General features: G+C 35.2%; 1 protein-coding gene across 2 annotated transcripts in view; it reads right to left on the bottom strand.

Annotated features, from left to right (window-relative positions):
- Window positions 1-22,655, bottom strand: part of LOC136849036 (coiled-coil domain-containing protein AGAP005037-like) — a 926,632-nt gene that overhangs the window by 449,087 nt on the left and 454,890 nt on the right. For both annotated transcript variants that reach the window (XM_067121927.1, XM_067121928.1), the window contains exon 6: window positions 17,120-17,318. In XM_067121927.1, coding sequence (XP_066978028.1) covers window positions 17,120-17,318 — 199 coding nt within the window. The remainder of the gene's footprint in view (window positions 1-17,119; window positions 17,319-22,655) is intronic.

Below are 22,655 nucleotides of genomic sequence, written 5' to 3'. Positions count from 1 at the left end.
CTATTAGGAAATAGAAGAGATATATTTTATCAGCATGGTGTGGTCCGCCCCTACCTTCAATTTTCCAATGGCTGTTGGGGAAATTTAGAACAAAAGATTACCAAAAAATTATTTTAACGACATGGCCCACTTGAAGAGCAGCTTTGTTCCTAGTGCATGGCTTCATTTATTTCTTACGGAGACACTTTACTCTAGGAAACCACGTACAGCGCAGTAGCTAAACATCAGATCTTCAAGTAATTAGAGAGAATTCTACCTTCACCTTTAAACAAAGGAGCAATTATTCCATCACCCTGTCGTCTAAAACATTTCCCTCATCCAGACATACCTCACACGTCTTGGTAAGTCATGCGATCACGCTCTCGCCAACTTCCCACAAAATCTCGTTTTAAAAAATCCCTTTAATTACCGGAGCATTCCCATTCTTCTGTCATCAGAAGTTATACTACATTAACTCTCTGAATTTTTGAAGCATCCAGATCAGCTTCCTTCTGTTCTTCATGATCAGCTGCCCTTTGAAGTATTCGCTGCATTAAATGCGAATTATTTTCTCTTCAGACTGCATATATCGATTTACTGTTGCTTTTATTCCCAGACCCAATTGCTTAGTAACCTTACTTACATACTTCTCCAAAGCTCAACTTTTTTCTTAAAGCATTTCCACAGATATACCTCTAAATTTTTAATATGCTCTATCCTTAAATCTTTTTCCGCTCACTTTCAACATTGCTCCTTTTCTGCTATATAGTATTTTTTCGTCCCGCGATTGCATTTCAGGCAATGTCCTTTTTTTCCTTTAATAAGCTATCCAATAACCCCTTACCTTCTGCCTTTTTTCCCTATTCCTCCCTTTCTATACACACTCTAAGAACCCTTTCTCGACTTTTTGCATACTCTTTATAAACTCATTCCACTACGGTGTCTGCAACTCTAGCACATTTTTCATCTATCTTCTTAGCTACTATTTTCAATTTTCTCTCATCAGAGTCAGATGTATTAACTGGATACATGTCCAAATTTTGAACCCTTCATCTCTCATTAAATTTTTTCACATTACAGTACAATGAAGATTTCGTTGGACGAGAAATGGCAGCTTACTCTGATTTTTTCTAATTGCTCTTTGCAGATTCTGGTGGCTACTTTCACTATGTTTTTTTTTCTTCTGGACTAAAAGTATGTAACGTGAGGAAACAGCATTATTTCCTTTACTTTTTTTCCGTAGCGAGGTTTCAGATTGCACTTGTCGATAATCATGCTTGACTAAATAATTAAATTTTCTCGAAAAAACGTTATATTTACAAATAAGTAAAGATGTTACGACAATAAGACTGTGTAATGTATTTAATTGCCTTTAAAACGATAAAAATAGGGCAAAATACTTGCCAGTGGTTAAAAATATCGACTTCCTAACTAAAGAACTACTTATTAAACAGTGCAGAGGATATGCATATGTATATCCTTACACAGGGACATACAGTATATAAATATATATATAATGTATATATATTTGTATATATATATACATATACAGTGTATGTATGTATATAAATATACCGTATATATATGTATATATACATATATATATATATATATATATATATATATATATTAATATAGGCAATGCCACGAAGGAAAGTCATACGACGGAGTGGTACTAGGCCTTTCGACTTACTGTCCTCTACTTAGCAGTCTGCTAAGTAAAGGACAGTAAGTCGAAAGGCCTAGCGCCATTCAGGCATTTCACTTTCCTTCGTGGCATTGCCTTTATTTATATATTCATTACATTCCATATTTTCGTGACTCAGTTGTGTGTGTGTGTGTATGTATGTGTATATATATATATATATATATATATATATATATATAATATATATATATATATATATATATATGCATATACAGGAAATATTTTTGAAAAATTCATTTTAACTGGCGTTCTCACGTTTAAAAGATATAAATTCCAAAGAGGAAAAAGACTATGTCGAGTGCTTTTCATGTCCAGCAGATAAGCCATGTCTTAGAGTGGTAAAGTTTTATTATGGTCTTACCAGCACGTGCGTCACGATCTCGTTGTGAAAGAATGCTTTTGTCAAAATTGTCCCTGCAGTACATTTAAAGTTCTTAGAACGGAGTAAGTGTCTATTAGTAAACAACGAGTGAGGGGCTGAAAATTTTGCATGGCTGTAAAAATAAATTATTTTTATACAGTAGTGCTGGTTTATAAGGGTTTATAATATATATATATATATATATATATATATATATATATATATATATATATATATATATATATATATATATATATATACACATATACTTGGTAATGTGGACTGTTTGTGTTAATTTATATATATATATAGTCCGCATGAATTATGAGAGGGTATAAACGATTAGTCTCTTTTGACTTACGAAATAGCAAGGGAATAATACCAAGCTTATTTTGAAAGCGAACGAAGGTATTTAAAGTGATTTGTTAATACCGTTTCAAAATCAAGCAGCATTTTCTGCTCAGAACACCGCCGACAGCGTGGATTCTACCTGCTTAAAATGAATACAAATTTCAAGAGGGCCTACTGTGGAAGTACTACTCATATAAATAAAAGTAAAGACCCTGTTGAAATGGACAAACCGTTGAGAAGAAAATTATTCCATGTTAAGTAAACTTCTGAGCAGTGGATATATGCTGCGGAAATGCTACTACTTGTTTCTGTCGAAACACTGAAAAATATTAGATGTTGAGTATACACATTCCTAATGATCTGAGTGGATCTCAGGTGCAGATGTAGGGAACTTGTATAGGAACTATTTAAATATACATTAACAGATGACGCCAGCAATAAATGATGCAAGTGTCAACATTAGTTACCTTCGAATACAAATAGGTTGCATAACGGCCCCGGCTTTATAGGGAAGTTGAGAAGTAAATGAAGATTCGAAGAGTTTAAGGCACAGGATGAAAGAGGCATTAGTATAAAAGACCTTAAAGTAGTACTGTCAACAACAAAAAAAAGGCTGTTAATAACCTAATGTTGTGGAACTGAATAAAACATAAACAAAGGAAAAATGACATGAATTATAAAAGGAGAACACAAAGACATAAAACGTAAGTTAATGTACAGCACTCTTTTGTAAACTTCCATGATTTAGGAGTTACAACTTCAGGACAGGGCCATTATATCTGACTGATATATGAAGGGAAAGGTGTGTCTTATGGTACCAGCCCTGGTGGTCTGAGGAAGACTCTGAGATGCCGTTTTGCTTAGGTTTATTGATTTTCATAAAGTGCGATATATAAAGTAGACGACAAAGCATTAGCTTTAGAAGAAGAAAGTGCAGGGGAGCAGTTGCTCGATACATAGAAGGATCATCTTTCCTAAGGACTCAGAGGTGAAAACCAACACTAAAAGCACATATTTCATAAATTTAGAAAATAGAAGGGTAACAGATTTTTAAAATGAAAGATAGCATTAAGTAAGTTTGTTCATCTTTAGACTAAAATGCTATCACAGAAGCCGCGAACGGCAGTACTGACACATTAAAAAATAAATTATATAATTTAATAATGTACTCAGATGCCTAGACTTTCTCTTAGTGCACGTGTATACATGTATATAAGTTAACTGTTTCTTTTTTTAAGAAGGATATATATTATTCAAAAAATTATATACTTATATATGTGTGTGTGTTTGTGTGTGTAAATCTCAGTTTTATCGAACTTCCTATAGCCTACACTGAGAGTAGCTTACACACAAATAGCATCACAGTAAGTCGAGCTACCCTAACTAGGCTTTGAACTCATGGCTTCTAAAGTTGGAATATGGGCAAGTGTATTCCTCCAATACAAGTCCCTATGCATTAAAATCACACACACACTCACTCACTCACTTATTCATATATATATATATATATATATATATATATATATATATATATATATATATATATATATATATTTATATATAATTTCCAATTGCCACCATACTGTACAGTTAGGGTTTTTAACCTTATTAAAGAAATGCACCTGCGTGCGATCGAAGCTATAATCGTTTCTTTATACCATATTGTTCATTTTAGTGAGTTTGAGGTATATGTTTATATACTCTATTTTGTGTATGTTTCATGTGCTGTAGTTTTTTAATTTTGTATGGGCATTAAATTTAATCTTAATCCTCCTGCAAATGTAGATAAATTTAGTTAAATATGTTTTCGATGATCGCATTTTCTTGAAGACTTCTCATATGTGACCTTACTGGCGAACCTTAATTGTTGCTTTTACTGCCAAGGGAGATGGTCTTACCCGCCTGCGAAGACTCCCACAGAGAGCAGAAAAACCACCCGGAGTATAGCCATATTATGATCTTAATGGAGCTTTGCATTCGAGAGGACTACGTCCCACCTTTTATGGGCTCTCTGTTCTTTTTTATCGAGTTATTTTTTTCTCTGTTCCCAAATACGGTCATTACCCTTGTTTCTTCGTCTTCAATAGGCGCATGTGGAAGGCCACAATGGGTGCGCTTAGAGCAAAAAACTAAGCAATTCACTCGGTCGTCTGCCAGAAATTTTATAGTCAGCCGCTACTCTTGTAAATGACACCCTACAGCTGGTAGATAAGCTTCGAGGAAGAGATCCTGTGTAGTTCTAGAAATCATCTACGCTCGTGCAGAAGCTTATGGGGAATCTTAACCTTTGTTACCATTCTTATACAAATGAAAACATGAAAAAATAATATGAAATGTCACTTGATCCGAGTATTTCTAACCAATTATCCATCCTGACCTAACAACGGAATATTTTCTGCATTTAATGATAACAGATGGTATCAGTACGCTAACTTATTATTTGCAATACACTCTGAATTAAGGAGATTTTCACTGGGTATGATTAAGCAAGTTTGATTATGTCAAATGCTTTTATTAATTCCTAAAATGCTTTTATTAATTCCTAATATTTCTTCCTAAATAATCGCCAGACTTTTTTCCCAAAAGTAACAAATCTTCTTACCTCAGTAATCTGAATAGACTCTATTACCATTCCATCATCTTTGTTCAGTAATGAACTCCAAAACTTCATCAAAAGGAAAACAGTTAGTAATTGTACTAAAATGTAACTCACGATTCTGTGATAATGAACCATTTCCAGTGGTTGTGTTCTATGAATAAATGCATTAGTAATCCCTTGGTCCTTAAAGTCTTTCACTATCAGGAAGTGGACGGAAGTGAATGTAAACTAATAGAACGAATATTAATGCCCAATACCATCCTGTCTCCTATTATAAATTCTAACAGACTGCAATGGCGACTTGTAACAGAGAGAAACACTTGGCAGAAACAAAAATGATATTCTCAAGAGCGACTTTTAAGAGCGCTTGTATATGCGTGGAGAAAAACGTAACATTAAAAAGTTATTAACATCCACTCAGTAGCCATTCATTTTTTATAGAGGAAGAAAGTGCACACGACTTCACAAATGGCAGAGTCGAGGAATCATTTGTATTCTTATTTCTGGATGAGTGTATATTAAAGGAATATATTAAAGGAAAAGACGCCTGGCAACTCGCCAGAAGGGGAGGAGCCCGAGAGGGATAATGGTAACGCTATTATCAATAGTATAATGACACCTGACGGCCATCAGCCATCAAACTTTCCCCCGAACAGTTGTCTAACGCCAAACAGGTTCCAAAACAAATCGTTTGTCGTGGATAATGGGTCTCGAGTCTGCTGGTGAGATTGAAGATCATTCCAAACTTCAGCAAAGCTTATACACTAAATAATAATCAAAATAACAACAACACAGCATAGAGCACCTCATGCTATTAGATTGAACACAAAATGCCCGATAAAACTCAAAGAAGTAAAGTTGAAACAAAGGACACAGACGGACATACAGAGACAGAGACAGGGAGAATGCATTTTGATGAATCGTTCCACCCCAGTTGGAGCAGTATTGCCTTGTCCAGTCGCTTGCGTTTTTAATTACGTTATCATGGTATATACTCCACATATTTTGGCCGACCACAGATTGCCTTTGAGCGTTATTCTCTCTCTCTCTCTCTCTCTCTCTCTCTCTCTCTCTCTCTCTCTCTCTCTCCATACCAGCTGCGAGCCACGAAAGTAATAAACACAGTGAAAACATGCCAGCAATTTCTTCCTAGCCCAACAACGTACCAGGAGCTCCTTGGATGTGAGCCGTGAGTACAGCTTCACTATGAGGACCCTGAGAGAGAGAGAGAGAGAGAGAGAGAGAGAGAGAGAGAGAGAGAGAGGATGTCTCCCTAACGCCCGGGTGGAGGATTACCTCCTCGAGGGCCCCTATATTCCCTACCCTTTCTCGCTTAAGTCAACAAAGACGCAATGGGTTTCGGGGAGCGTGTCTATAGAGAGAGAGAGAGAGAGAGAGAGATTGAAGATCAGAGTCATATTTCCAGGCAAATCAAACCAACCCTCTTACAAACATCTACTTAGGGGTTCCGGTCTGTCACAGGCGTTGATGAATATGATTTCAAATGAGGCATTTCCCCCTTTCCGCTGCACGTAAATATACTAATTAAAAGGTTGGAGATGAAAGCAAGCTGCCGTTCATTTACGTCCTTACTCTCCACTCCAATAAATTCCGGGAGTTTTTTGAGGGGGAAATATTATGGGGCTGCATACTAGCTTGTCAAGCGATTTACATCACATGTACTGTACATTCACCATTATCATTATCATAATTGTTATTTAGTATTATCGCTGGTGTTGTTTTCTTTTTTTATTTTTTATTTTGACATACTAAATCTTATTCACTGAATCATGAAAATGCACTAAACGTATGTAATTGTAATAGCCACAATGCCCTCTTAACTTCTCGAATTCTTCGCGCTTTTTTGGGTACGCTTGTCACTACAAAGCCTTAAGATCCAAGTGCAAGAAATATGAAGAAACTATGATGTCCGGTAGCGGGAAACGAACCCGGGTGCCCCAATCAGAACGAGGTCCTTATTTATCTTACCCCACAAAACCGAATAATCAATATCTTATTAAAATGTATCGTCCAGATGCAAACAAATGAACCACATCTTTTTTTAAGCTTTTACAAGATTTGCAAAGGTATGACGGTTTTTTTTATTAATCATCTTTGGATGGAAAATACAAGCCCACTGACTCTTAATATTTCTCATTTTCAAAATGGACCAATGTGATAAAATAAATGCGGATAAGACAACGCATTTATTTCTCTGAGAGCATATTGTTTTGAATGCAACAAGTCTATTCGATGTTTTTGTAGATTTTACTGTTCAATTAAAATGCATAATACCTTGACGTTTCTGCCCGAACGAATGGTTTTGCCAAGCAAGTTTCATTATTATGAACTTCCACATAATGAACGTAACTGGTAAATTTTGTAAAAAGAAACATTACTTGAGTTCAATGGAAAACAAAGCATTTCTGGCTGCTGTCAAAACAATGACCTCCGTTATTTGTGGACCAGGAATCCTAATCTGTATTATGTTACTCAAAAGAAAAACATTCCTAAGTATGGGGAAACTCAAACACGTATTCCTAGTGTAGTCATTTTGGTTTCTGAAAATAAGCAGTTTCTCTCTATTGGTGTCTTTTTTTTTTTTTTTAAGACCTTGTGTCAGGTTAGCGTTATTATAATTACTCTATAATCTACCTGGGGGAGAATGTAACAACATTTTATTTAAGCTTTGCCGCGTGGAGTAGGAAACCAAACTTAAATACAGCGATTTTAAATGCCTCATTTTCAATACTGAAAATAATAGTTTCATCGCCACTAAGCCAAGTCCTCTTAAAGCGGTTACATGCCCAAAGGTTTTGCGAGTATCAACAAAATAGATAAACATTACATTTTATATATAACGAGATTTTATTCCAGGTCCATTCTACCCAGCGGTAACAACAGCAGTCTGCCCAGACCGTACTGAGAATATCGAGGACATTTAGAGATGATTACGAACACTATAACGATAACCACACAACATCTCGAAAGTGAAATGGGGTACGTGAGGAGAATATTGTTGTGTGGTTTTGACAAAGGTATAAAACCTATACTTTCAGCAAGCCTCGATTTTTTAACGTAACACTTGCAATAGCAAAAAGCAGATATTTCTATGTTTGTTTACTTTCTCAGGGGAATGGTTTACATCTTGGTCTCCCTTGTTATGATTTAGGAGATTTAGGCCTAGAATCCGAGGTTTGGTTTGCCAGTAAATGTAAATGCTTTGGTGGGCGGTTTAAATGTGCGCGTATATATATATATATATATATATATATATATATATATATATATATATATATATATATATATATATATATATTCTTTCTGCTCGAGGTTAACAAACACTATACCCGCGACGAAAAAAGTTACTGAAGTCCTATAGGGCCCCTTAATTAGGCAAAGAAAGGATAAATTTGTTTTTTGAATGGTATCTTAAACCGCATCCTTGTATTTTACACACTAGAGCATTTTCAATATTCGCACTATTTCTTTCTCCGTGGTGGAGATTTCTGTTTTTATTTTTTTTCACTGGATAACATCGCAAAGGAAATTATTTCAAAGACATTTACCTTTACATGAGATTTTGCAAGGAAAGTCCGTGGACCGAAAAGAAACCACGGGACTTTCTTGAAGTAAAAGCGAATAGCATCATTTTTGTAGTTGTAACATTCAGAGAGAGAGAGAGAGAGAGAGAGAGAGAGAGAGAGAGAGAGAGAGAGAGAGAGAGAGAGAGAGAAACCAACTTCCAGAATTTTTACGCAGTACTATTTTCTTTTCTTAATGTCTTCAAACATAAAAGGCACTAATAGAGAAAACTTTCAAAACAAAGGGAAACAATCCGTCAAAACGCGTTACTGAGCGACTTAATTACTATCAGCTAAACAACGTAAGTAAGGTAACGCCATTAGAATTTATGAATTATTTCTTCACCGCCACCGTTTCCCTCTCGCTGACTTCAACCCGATTACATTCGGAGGAAAGCTCGCAGACTTACGGAGAAATTCCGAGAGTGCCGCATTTCACGTTATTTTTTCTACCCACGTTTGCCATAATCTTGCAGTGCAGGTGGCGTAAAGCGTCAAGGAGCCTCGGTTAAGATGAAATGAATCCTTTGCTCGCTATTGTTGTAGCTATTGACAACATCGTGCCTTCGTTATCGGAATTAAATTGATTTTGTTATCATATTCACACACACACATATATATGTGTGTGTGTTTAATTCTTATATGATTAATAATACTGTTGTTGTCTTCACGTAAGAACATTTTAAGGAACAGCCTATTATTATCCAAAATCACCATTACACACACATATATATATATATATATATATATATATATATATATATATATATATATATATATACATATATATAATGTGTGTGTGTAATTCTTATATTATTAATAATACTGTTGTGTCTTCCTGTAAGAACATTTTAAGGAACACCCTATTATTATCCAAAATCACCGTTTAATTATATACTTCAATAAAATTTCAACATCTGATTAGAGCAGGGGAGCAACTGCTTTGGCACAGTCAACAAATATACAGAAACGGATGGCCCCTCATGGTCAACTAATAAACCCTTCAGTGAGATATTTTCGATAGCAATTATTGTAGTATACGAATTCAGATGTTCATCTGATGCTGATCTGTGATATTCAGGGATTAAGTTAATGTTAAATATTTCAATTAGCTGAGGTATGTTTCTGGTTGTGTTTAAACAGCATTTCGTATAATTAATTACATAATCGTTTTAATGTTGGTTGCAAAATGCTTTCATGAAAACTGAATTTCACTGACGTACATCGAAATACACCACAGTCTTCAACGATTTCGTAAAATGGTTCCCCAAATCTAATTAGTTCAGGCATTTTAATGTCTATTCTTTTTCACCATTTTCGCTCTCACAATCATTCACTCTAAAGCAGTCCGAAAGTAAACAAAAATCTTTACCTAGTACCATCACAGGATACCCTATACGCGTTACTGTATTATCAAGGCTGTTCTCAGCAACTCTTCCGCCCCTAGATACACCCCCTTCTTAACCTTTAACTTGACCTCCATTCCCGCTTCCTTTCTTGAGACTTCTTGCTCTCAAGTCTCTATTACTACTTAATGCAACTGTGTTTTTTTTTCCTTTTCCACCTTTAGATCCTTCCTTGTACTCTATCTCATTTTTTTCCTGAATCTCTTTATCTAGCTTTCCAACCACTTCAACTCCCTCTTTTCCCTGCCTTAGGAGCTGAATGACCGAAATAGCCTCAGTGCTTGGCTTGATAGCTTAAATTTCATAAAATAAATACTTTTCTGTAGTAATTTTTCCATCCATTTCAGCTCCTACGATAAATTCAATTCAGCAATCATATGGTAACGAGTGGTTTGGTGCATCGGATTCGTAATTTCTATAAGGCTTTGTGTGCGTTTGTGTGTGTTTTTCTCTCTAAACTAAAGGCATAACATTTTCACTAAAAAGGTACTCAGGTGTTAAATCTTATTAAGATGTTTTAATTTTCTATAGTGTCCAGAATGTAAGCCAAAATAATTTCTATAAACTTTCTTATAAGAAAGTGAGCCGAGATATCCTTGCCAAAGTGCTGTATACTGAGGATATACTTATCTTCAGCGTTTGGCAATATATATCTCTTTTAGATTTGTCCTTGAGGAAGCTGCTTAAATTTAAATTAGCCTCAAAGGATACGAACAATGCCTAACGGAACGAATGTTTAAGCAAATTAAAAAACAGAAGATAATATTACTAACTTCATCTTTGATTTAGAAACCGCACTCTACAATGGTCTTCACTTTCAGACTAATTGATGCACTTAAAAAAGAAAAAAAAAAAAAAGAGTTTTTACAGTTTGGCTTGTTAAGAGAGGGCAATAAAGAATAGTCCACACGTTCATAATGTCAAAAATTAGCAATTTATAGAACAAAGAATCAACATTAATGGAAGCTACATAAGATTAAAGAGAATGGTAATGCCGCGTAAATTGGCAGTTAAATTATGGGGAATGTCAGTTCTGAGAAACTGTTGCTCTTGCAGACTTAAGGACTTAGTTTACAGATTGAGTGCTTCCGAGAATACATGTGTGAGCCCGAGAAATATAACAGCGATGTGTGAGGTTGCACGGAAACCTGGAAAAGTGGTGAAATAAAAAAAAAAAACTAATAGGCTTAATATGCTGTATAAAACCGCTCCTGTTAAGTAATATTAGAGTGAAATCCTGACTTGGTTGGCGTGAATTGAAATGTACGCCAAAATGAGGGAAAAATGAGAAAAACATGAGGGGGAGGAGGGGAATTGTCGTTTCAAGTAAAAGATAACGGGAATAAAGTTGGATATACGATTTTTCAAGCAGTTTAAGTAGGGAAAAAATAGTTTATAGAATTTGGATGAAAACAAAATTATTTTCGTTTTAATGTGAGCAATAAGAACCTGCAAATGGAAGGCTGATGTTGATATAAAAATACATTGGAGAAGAAAATAGGACAGCACTTTTATAAATTGTCCTGTAGGTAATTTGCTTTTATGTCTGATTTGCATATTCACATTCAGAAAAAAACATAACCATTTATGACAGGATTCCTGTAGGAAAGGAGATATGGCAAATCCAGATGAAGATATGAAAGCGCACTGAAAGAGCACTGAACTAAATTGCACTTTAAAGAGCTTCCTAACTACTATTGCATTTACCTTTTTCTAGTGATATCAAAATCCGAAATGGAACCTGCCTACGCCTTAATTTCCCTCTTAAATCTTTTTCTTCTCCTTCTATGCCCACTTTAACGGCGTTTCTTAAACGTCTTTTCTTTCACGTACTCTTTTCCTCGTCTTCACCAACGACCACCTTCAGCTATTCTTTTCCCTTTTATGCCTGGGCTGGTTATTCATCGCTCAATATTTCTTCTTGATTCACTCCAGCCCTCCAGTGTAATCTAGGACTGCTCTTTCTTCACCTATCGATTCCGATCTCGAAGGCATGTCAGAGAAAAGATCGTGACTCCTGCCCTTTAATCAGATGTAATGCCTCTGAGACAGATATTATTATTATTATTATTATTATTATTATTATTATTATTATTATTATTATTATTATTCAGTAGATGAAACCTATTCATATGGAACAAGCCCTGTGAAGACGAGGAAATGATTGTGAAAGTAAAGGTGTCTAAGAAACGCCGTTAAAGTGGGTACAGAAGGAGCTAGAAAAAGATTTAAGAGGGAAATTAAGGCATAAGCAGGTTCCATTTCGGATTTTGATGTCACCAGAAAAGGTAAATGCAATAGTAGTTAGGAAGCAAAATTAACGCTGGATAATTATTGTTTGTTTCTCTCGCTCTGTCTCTTGCTTTTTTTTTTTTAATAATCATCATCATTCCCATCACAATACCCTAGATGCCTGTGGCTGACTACTTATATTGGTGCTGCACGACTTCCTGGGTTTTTAAATGGCCCACAGGGGCCATTGACTTGAAATTCAACCTTCATTAGGAAGAAATAAGAGGAAGTAAAGTGAAATACAGAAAGAAGATCCCACTTATAAAAACCGGAAAAAAATTAATAAACAGATAAATAGCTGGAAAATTATTAAATTGCAAGAACAGTATTAGGGCAGTAATGCATTGCATTTTCGCTTGAACTTCTGAAGTTCCAATTGCACGACATCCTCTGGGAGGCTGCCATTTCATTCTCCTGTCTTTAACATTTGATAAAAGACATTTGATTTGATCCATCAAATGTTTTGATTCTTTTTAGTGTATAATCTATTTGAACCTTCCGGCTGCATTAGCGTTTTAGAGGTTCAGGTTTTTCAAAACTTCTTTTGGAAGAACGGCATGGTATAAATTGCTTCATCTATTTTCTGAAAATTAGTTACTTTGTTTATAAGTCGTCACTTCTTTCCTTTAACCAGTTATTGAAGGTTTATATTGATCATACTCATCTCATTTTAAATTATCGCAGTGAAATTTTGGCGACTTCATCTTTCGTCTCCCTTCTTTGCAACAAGGTGGTTCATTTTTTCTACCTCTTATCTGTAATTACTGTTTGAGTCATTGTTCCAGTGAGCTTCAAGACAGGGGGCCCTCCTACTCTCCGGTGGCCTCATTATACACATTACGACACCTCTTCCAGCACTGACTCGGTAAGAAGTAGCAATCCTGGGTATGCAAGATTTGGAAATTGTTTCTTTCCTACAACTATGAAGTTCTGAGACTTTTTTCTTGGTTCCCAGTTCTTTGACTTATAGCAGTTCATCCCTCAGCTGGCAGATTTATAACTTTCTTTGGAGTGCTCCTGTCTTTAACGTTCACATTCTATTTTCTTCAAAGGACTGCAGTTGAAAACAGTGTCGCATTACCTGACTCATTCTTCTCTATATCGAAAATTAAAAACTAACAGTTTAAATTGTAAACATCAGCACTATAATAAGACGACAAAGTACGTACATTTCTCAGGTGAAAATCTTTCCTGACGTTTGCATAATTATGAAAGCCTGTGTACAGAACGCCTGCTTATAATTGCATAACCTCTGTGACATTGACGATGAAGATACTTAACACATAACCACACGCGCGCACACACACACACACACACAAGTGGGCAAGGGTTAGCAACCTTATCCTACAATATTCGCGGATTAATACAAATTACATCTACAGTACTGGCAACATCCATCCTCTTATTATGTGTAAAACATTTATAGATAAAATACACCGACAGATATCCATAAGGCTGTGCTAGCCACTCGCCTCTTACTTATGGTTTCACTCCTTACCTAATTTAAGTTGATTTCTAACTTATCAATAAAAGCTTTGCTATTTTCTTCAAAGGGATACAAGTGATTCCTTCCTAATCTCTGATTGTGTTCCTTGACGTTTCTTTATTCCACTTCTCTTTCCCTGCTCTTTATCGATGACTTACTTCTTTCTCCCCCATTTGTTACCTAAGCGTTTGCTAATTTTCAAACTTCTAAATTTCTTCTTGATTCACTTCTCAGCCCTCTTCTGTTGGTTGCGCTCAATTACTCAGCTGAATGGATATCCTTAGCTTTGATATATTTTACATCCAGGGAAAAGTTTCTTCTTGTATTTCAGGTTCTTTTCCAACCCACTTCTTCAATAAACATCTGATGAAAATATAACTGACAGTCTTAGCTCTATCTATATTTTCGGTATCAATGTGGCCTCTAACGCGTGTTAGCAACGTCACATCTCTCCAATAGGTAAATCTGGTGCATTGTTTAGATGTACCTAATTCATTTTTTTTTTTTTCAGATATTTAAGTTTTATTCTGGACTCATTTCCTTTCGTTTGGAGAACTGCCCTCATACTTGCTTTGCTTCTTCTTTTGTGTCCTCGTCGATATGACTGAATCTAGGAGAGTTCGTTTAATCAATGATTCAGCTCTCAACAAATCTCTCCATCATTTCCCCTCCACGGTAACACGCATTCTCCATCTCTCTTTCTACAAATCCTATTTCATTCGTTAATCTCAAAGCAGATTTCTGCTTATGCTCAGGCAGCCTCCTAACCCGTACCATGCCGATCCCTCCCATATCCACATTTACTCGGTGGAAATTGGCAATATTAAAATTACACAGTCCAGTTACTTTGTCTTTCTGTATAATGTCAATCTTTGGGGTTCTTTCCCTGCTTCTTTTTTTATGACGCAGCTTTTCTTCCTTTGAGGCAGGTCTATCTTTTCTACAACAGTTGAGCCCAACCATTTTTCCTTTTCCTATTTTTTTCTTGTTCTCTGCTGCCCCTTTGATCATGGTTTGAAAAAGAGTAGAGGAAAGGGAGTATATGATATCCCCCAAAAATTATAATCCTGTGTATGCTTTAAACAGGTGTGTTGGCGGAAAGTTTTGGTAAAATAATGTATTATACAAAATGGAAGGAAGAACAAATTCACAGATGTTGTAATGAGAAAAGAATGGATGACAGTATATTTTATCACCATTGCAATCGAGAAAATGTTAAAATAAAAGCATATTTCATAAGAAAGAAGGGAGAACAAAATACAGAGAGATGAACGGAAAATTGGATAAAATTAAATGAACCGAATATGTTTCTTGCGCCGGCAGATTTGTATGCTAGATTTTTTACTGAAAAATGAAACCGATATTGGAAACCCGAATCGGGAAAGTTGCTTCTTTAGGCGAAGCAGTGTAGGCTATATATCAAGAATGGAAAGTCTACATAGCCGAAGAAAATATCTGACTGAACAGATATGAGACACTAATATACACTATATATATATATATATATATATATATATATATATATATATATATATATATATATATATATATATATATATATATATATATATAGTGTGTGTGTGTGTGTAGAGCTTGGCAATGAATAATAATGCAAAGCCAAGTAGAACACTACATTTCGCTAGTTTTCGAGGTATACTATATAACCTCGTCTTCAGGCTAAAAAATTATTGACAAAACGTAAAAATAATTGAAATTACAGTAAAATGAACTGTCTGACTAAAACCTTAAGAGAATGGTAAAAAAAAATATGCGAAACCTTGAATGCAAATAGAATGCAAAACTGTTAAAAACCTAAATACGACGTTATGTACCTCGAAAGCTCGCTAAACATAATGTTCTAACTGGCCTTGGTATTATTAATTATTATCAAGCAAAATTTCCAACTGGGCGCCTTATTACTGAGACTATATTTTTATATTATATGTATATGTATATGTGTATATATATATGTATATGCTGTATGTTTATAAGCATGAGAATGAGTGCTTTGGCACAATGATAGGTCTCACGGAAAGATGCGCAATACTTCCACGAATTTCTAATATTTTTCTGCATGATTTATGACAGGAATCAGAGAAGGTAATGTGATGTAGTTCTACATTTGTGGGAAAGGCAAACTGAGTAATAAATGATGTGGAAAGTGCATGTTTGCAGAACCCTGATGGAAATGGTGGTGTAAAGTTACAGGGACAGGTAAAAGAATTTGAAACTGACTGTAAAAAGAGAAAGTTTGAAGTGGGAGCTTGCTAAACGAAGGTTATTTGAGTAAAAGGATACCAAGTAAATAGAGCAATATATAATGGCATCGACAGAAGAATGAAGCCAAGAGTAAAGGTAATGGATGATGATGGCAGAATGGCAGAAGTGAATCTCAGGATATCTGCAAAAAGCTTGGAAGAGAACTTGAGATGAATGAAGCGACTGCTGAGCCCACTCTGCTTTTATGAAAGGAAAGTATCTGAGTTGATTCTGAATGAAATGACAAGGCTAATGGCTACTGAGAATAATGTTTTACAAATCAAATGTGGTATGATTAGTGTAAAGAGTGGAAGTGCATATGTGTAACGAATATTTTGAAGTGGTCTGGTCACGTAAAGAGAATGTTGATAATATAGAGTGAGAATGGCAATAGTAAAGTGTTTACGATCTGGAAGATTTGGGAAGAAGAAATATAGAGGCCCTGCAAGTAAATGTTGCCTTTCTCAGGATCCACGCTAGAGTATGAGAGATTACTTGCCGGTAAGATATATATATATATATATATATATATATATATATATATATATATATATATATATATATATATATATATATATATATATATATATATATATATATATATATTTACATATATACACATATATAAGTATATATATTTATACATATATACATATAATATATATATATATATATATATATATATATATATATATATATATATATATATATATATATATATATATATATATATATATACTGTATATACATACATATATATATATATATATATATATATATATATATATTTTTTTTTTTTATATATATACATACATATATATATATATATATATATATATATATATATATATATATATATATATATATAGTTTACAACGACCATCGCAAAGAATAGCAATGCTTTAATCCGTATGCATATGGATACATATACACACATATGTTACATCAAGCACGTTCAATCATGACGGAAAAATTCAAATCCCAATGAAATATAAAGAAATCTGCTCTCCGATAGGAGATGCTCAAGATCAGAGAGAGAGAGAGAGAGAGAGAGAGAGAGAGAGAGGACGACGACGACGACGATGTTAACTCACCCTAAATCTTCGAGGTCGTAGAACATATCTTTATTAGAATCGTGGATATATATTTTGACAGACGGAAGATCAAGGTACTGCATAGTAAGCTGGTTGGGGAACGAACGGACAAACAGTGCTTTCACCGTGTCTAAGGAAGTGATTTCGTTAGGTAAAAGGGCTCGCTTGGTTTCCCCTCGGAACTGGAGGAACACTAGACCTGCAAATAAAAAAAAAAAGATATATTATTAAAAATCACAATTAATATTCAACACATTTGTTAGTTCAGAATAAAATTTGCTTATGATAAAATACACGGCAGTTTAATGATACTGGAAATGTCGGAGGCTCCAGTTACGCTCGAAAATTTTATTAGTTTCAAAAATTAATTTTGTATGCATATGTTTGACATCATAAATCGCCGACACGTGTTGACTTACATGTAAGCTGTCATGTACCAAGACTCTGATTCTACCAAAGTACCATCCAAAGAATTGTTTAATACTGCACAAAACTTTGTCGGCTACGGTATTAATTCAAGCAAGATTTTCATGATCAACTAAAAGTGAATACATCAGAGAAACATAGTTACACTGGTCCAATAATTACAAAAACTGGTAACTAGCACAAAGTATCCTTTCAAATATCAATGGAAACTTGATTTTTGGTATGCTATATACCTCATCAAATTCAAAAGCCCTTGTGGAATTCGGCACTTGAATTAATGTAGAGTAACATTTTTCAGACACTGATTTAATAATGCCTCTATAAGGGATATAACTGGTCATGTCACTAATATTAATCAGTCTAGACACAATATTGTTCGATTAAGTGTTAGTTTTTTTTTATACTAATACGCTGTTGCCTTTAAAACTGGTGGCTCCTAAGAAAAGTAAGACAGCAGTTATAACCGCGTTCTTCTTTCAGCTGAGGAATCATCGATGTACCTCCTGTGCAGGAAACCTTTCATGAGCGTAATTCTGTTCCGTACTAACTACACCCTGCACCACCCACTTCTTTCTTACACGATCTCTAGGGCCTATTGGATGTCGAGGGTTATTACAACACCTACCCCACTTCATCTAGAAGTCACCATCATGAATTTTGAATTACTCTGGTTCATCTTTTTTCTTAGGCTAACTTTTTCTTTTTCCATGTCATCCTGCCTATACATTTAGCACACTATTATACAACACTGACAGTTCATCTCCGATTTCTCTCTCTTATCTCAGCATGCTCAATTCGTTTTCCAATTTTTTCACTTCTTTGTAATTCGTCTTTTCTCACATCCCTCCTCCTCATTTAATTATTGTTTCTTGAATACAAATATGGATGACTAAAGTAAAACCAATCGGTGGTGGCCGCTGAAAGGTGCTCTCTCCGAGAATGTATCGTGTCAGAGTCTAAATATTTCTGTTATTTTTCCTTAAAGAAAACGCCCTGTTTAGAGAGTGGTCGCTCATTTCTCTGCACAGCGTTCTCTTTGAGGGAAAATGACAAATATTTAGAGTCTGACAGGATACATTCTGGGTGAGAGCACCTCTCAGCGGCTTTGACTATAACATCAATATTCGTTTACTACTCATATTTGCACTGAATGTTTACCTTTCACCTCTCTGTAGTATAATTCGTGATAGTATTCATAATTTCATACCAACTTTCTTCTCTTACACACTTTCAAAACCTTTCTCTGGTCTTAGTAACACATTTTACTATCATTATTAAACACTGGTATATTTGCTCACTCCGCTCATCCTTGGAACGATAATACACCGTTATCTCGATTGTCACTTTCTCACCACAACAACTGTTCTGCCATTTGTCTACCATACGAAAACTGTACAGTATCGCTCATAAAAACTTCTCATAACTCAAGGTTTTTTTTTATTTTAGAAAGCATACGGCTTCAAAACTCTTTGCATTCATTGTTCCTATCACAAGTGCTCTCTAGGTCTATGTCTATCAAGCACTCCTATTTCTCTGGAAAAACATAATCCATAAACTTTCTTCATTGCTTTAAGTCCACACTGATCTTTCCGTGCATATCACTCTATTTTCTGCTTTACGTATTTTCTTAATAAAATAATGCCATATACAAATTCAGTCCCTTTCCATCTTCTATAAATTCATACACACCCTGGTTAATCAGTCTAGTGCATCTTTGCACAATCCTCTCTTTTGTCCTGCAACTGCACTTCAAACAATATTATTTTCCACTCTAACAAACCTTCCGTTTTCATTAAACCACCACGCTGTATCTTAATTCCTCTATCCCGCAACGCACTTCTTTAATCTGTCTTCTGTATGCACCTTAATGAGCAAGTAACCCTTGTTGGGAACAATGGACTCATCCCTGAACTTTGCACACATTGATCTGTTCATCCGTCTTTAACGTCTCCGAGCATAGTCCATTTTTCAGTCACCTTGCCCTTGTTAGTTTTGTTATTTTCAGTTCTTTTCTATTATATGCATTAGTCTTGTATCTAAAAGCAACTTCGGAGCCCCTTCCCAGTAGTTAAAACAGCATTCTGTTTTCCTTTCTGCATCAGCCAAGGAATTTTTAGATTTATTATTTCGTAACGCATATATTTATTTATTTATTACTAATAAATAATCTAAACCTCAACAGTGAAGCCCGTTCATTACATACGTGATTATATTCAGATAATATATGTAGGACCCTAAACTAACCAAACAGGCTATCCTTTTCTCCCATCGCCTACTTTGGTTATAGATTTCAAAGCGTAAGCCCTCCTTTATCACTCTAAACCTAGCCATGCACGGATTCACAATCTACCAGTAATTTTCCCTTTCATTCTCACTTCTTACCATATACGTTTATCATAACACTTTTTACCTGCTACAACTTCAGCCACATTATAATTGGATTAATGTTTCTAGTCTTTTAAACATTTTCATAATCACCCTAGTGTGTCAAGAGCTATGCCATAACTTGCACTAAAGCTGTCGGTAATATTAGCCACCGTCACTTGATTTTCCACACCCATACACGCTTCAGAAAGCTCCACAACATACGGCTTTATCTTCTACACGTCTCCCAGACACTTTTTCCCTTTCATACCATATCCATAAGGATTCAAAAGCCAAAAATAATATACATTTAGTTTTATTTACTTTTCCACAAGACTGCTATTTGTCTACAGACATCATGTAGTGGCCATTCAGCAATTTAAGGAAAAAAACGCAGAGAGAACGGTTGGTTTTTTCCGGTGGATCCTACAGTAGCCAAAGAGTAATTGTCATTGACCTTAAGGCAAGATTATCATTCAACATTTACATTATATTCGTTTATCCCCTGCTATAGCCGCAACCACTGAACCACTATTACCCTTTAGTAACTTTCTGTTAAGAAATTAGATGCGTTTCGATCAGTAGGTTACAGTTCACAGCAATAAAATCTTCAGACTCATTGGCAGCAGCTACTAGAGGCTCTCCGCCTCAGGATACAATTATCATTATCCTAAACAAATGACACACGCTAAGTCGCAATGTCCTCTAATATCTGATGCCACTGAGGTACCATTCGAGCAAAGAATGACCTCACACACGTGCTATCTACTTGTCTATCCATTTATCTTTCTGTATTATATATATATTATATATATTCGCGTGCGTACATGTGTGTAGGAATAAAATGACTAGTCAAGAAATTGATAGATGGGAGAAGGTGAATCAGAATTTTGAGAATATAAAGTTTTTCTACAAGGAAGTAAGTGCTGAATGAAAGGTTAATAAAGAAATGGATATCAGAATAAAAGATGCAAATGAAGAGATGCGGTCTGAAGCGAATGCTTTCCTGTCAATGGAGTGATCGTTCTGAGAATTTGGGAGTGAGGAGGACAGAAGAGAGATAGAACTGAATGCCGCATGAGTAGAGATGGTTAGTGTAAGGATAACAAAGCTAGTGGACGTCACTATTTAGGTCGTAAGGAGATCAATTAAACCTTTCAAATTTTTGGGTCTCAATCTTGTTTTGTTCAGCCTGTTATTGAACGTAGTAATGTTCTTCTGTTTTTGCTTACTATGAATTTATTTCTCGTGGCAAAAAGCTCTTTTCGATATCATTTTGAAGCTGAAAAAATGTGCTTCATTGCAGTATGTTCAAATATGGAAGGCAACAGAAAAGTTAACATGAGCCCACTGAAGTTTGTGAGAATATTCTTGCATTAAGACATCATTTGATATCACTAACATCTCGAGTTTTTGAAATGTGATAACGTCATTTGTAACCATCAGAATCTCAAATGAAAAAAAGTTTGCAGTTTGAAAAGACACCTGGAATTTGTGGGATTACAAGTGAGACACTGCACTACAGTGGTTATTAATGTGATTAAATGGCTGACCAGGGTATGTAAAATTTGTCTAAATGGGGTTTTTAAGGAATGTGCAAAGGTAAGAATTATAGGGACATGATATTACTTATTGTACCAAACGGTTTGTTGTAGGATTTCGATTCAGTGGTTACATCAGAAGAACCTTAAGGTATTAAACAAGAAAGACAGTGTGTGTATCAACTGTTTGTTATGATACGGTTATGTGGGACGCTTGAGAGCAAATGGATGAAGGTGTATGTAGCATGCATAAGAATATGGTTACTGGAAAAGTTTATGACACCTCAAAAAAAGCAGTGTGGACGGTGTTGGGAATTATGGTGCAGAAAATAAGTTCCACTTTGGAAGTCAAATTTGATTTACAATATTTGGGTGGAAGAATGATTGGTTTGGCAAAACGGTAAGTCTGAGACAAGGGTATGTTGTCTCCAAGGCTGTTCAATACCTTTATGGATGAACTGATACAAGAAGTCTGAAACAGGGCAGCAGATGTAGGTGCAGATTTGTGTGATAACAGAATGAGTCGTGAATGGCGAGTGGAATGATCGTTGCAGATAATACTCTTCTGACTGGAGATATTGAAGACAAGCCACAGAGGCAGGTAAAAGATTTAGGAAATGTTTGCATGTTTGCATGTGCAGAAAGTTAAGATATAATGTAAGCAACAAGAAGGTTAGGGTAAACGGCAAAAAGGGAGATGGAGCAATAAATGTTAATATAGATGATGGAAATAATTAAGCGATTGATTAAAATATTTTGGAGTGAAAATCTAGTTAATTACACGTTGAGAGAATAGGTGGGTCACAGAATAAGTGAAGTTAGAAAGGTACCAGGGTGTATGCAAAAGGGTATGAAAAGACATGATTTTTATATATAAGCCGAGGTGGGAATGTGTGAAGCGACTGCTTAACCAACTATCCCTTATGGAAGTGAAGTGTGGATGAAAACAGGTTTAGTTTGTTAAGATGAGCTATCCTTGTAGTACATGCAGAATAAGAAGAAATGATAAGAGTGAGAAATATAGACGTACTTAGTATTAGTAATAAGGTTCACATAGGTGAAATAACTGATTAAGGAATTGGGATGTTTCGGTCATGCAGAAAAATTAAAAATGAAAATGTGGTGAAAACAGCGTGTAGTTCAGAAGTGTTCAGAGAAACAGGAAGTTGATATCCATGAGTACAATTATAGTACGTGGGAGATCA

The sequence above is a fragment of the Macrobrachium rosenbergii genome, chromosome 20 (assembly GCF_040412425.1).
Source record: "Macrobrachium rosenbergii isolate ZJJX-2024 chromosome 20, ASM4041242v1, whole genome shotgun sequence".
Classification (NCBI taxonomy): Eukaryota; Metazoa; Arthropoda; class Malacostraca; order Decapoda; family Palaemonidae; genus Macrobrachium; species Macrobrachium rosenbergii.
The sequence above is the reverse complement of the archived record's forward strand: the minus strand, read 5'-3'. Positions and strand labels throughout refer to the sequence as shown.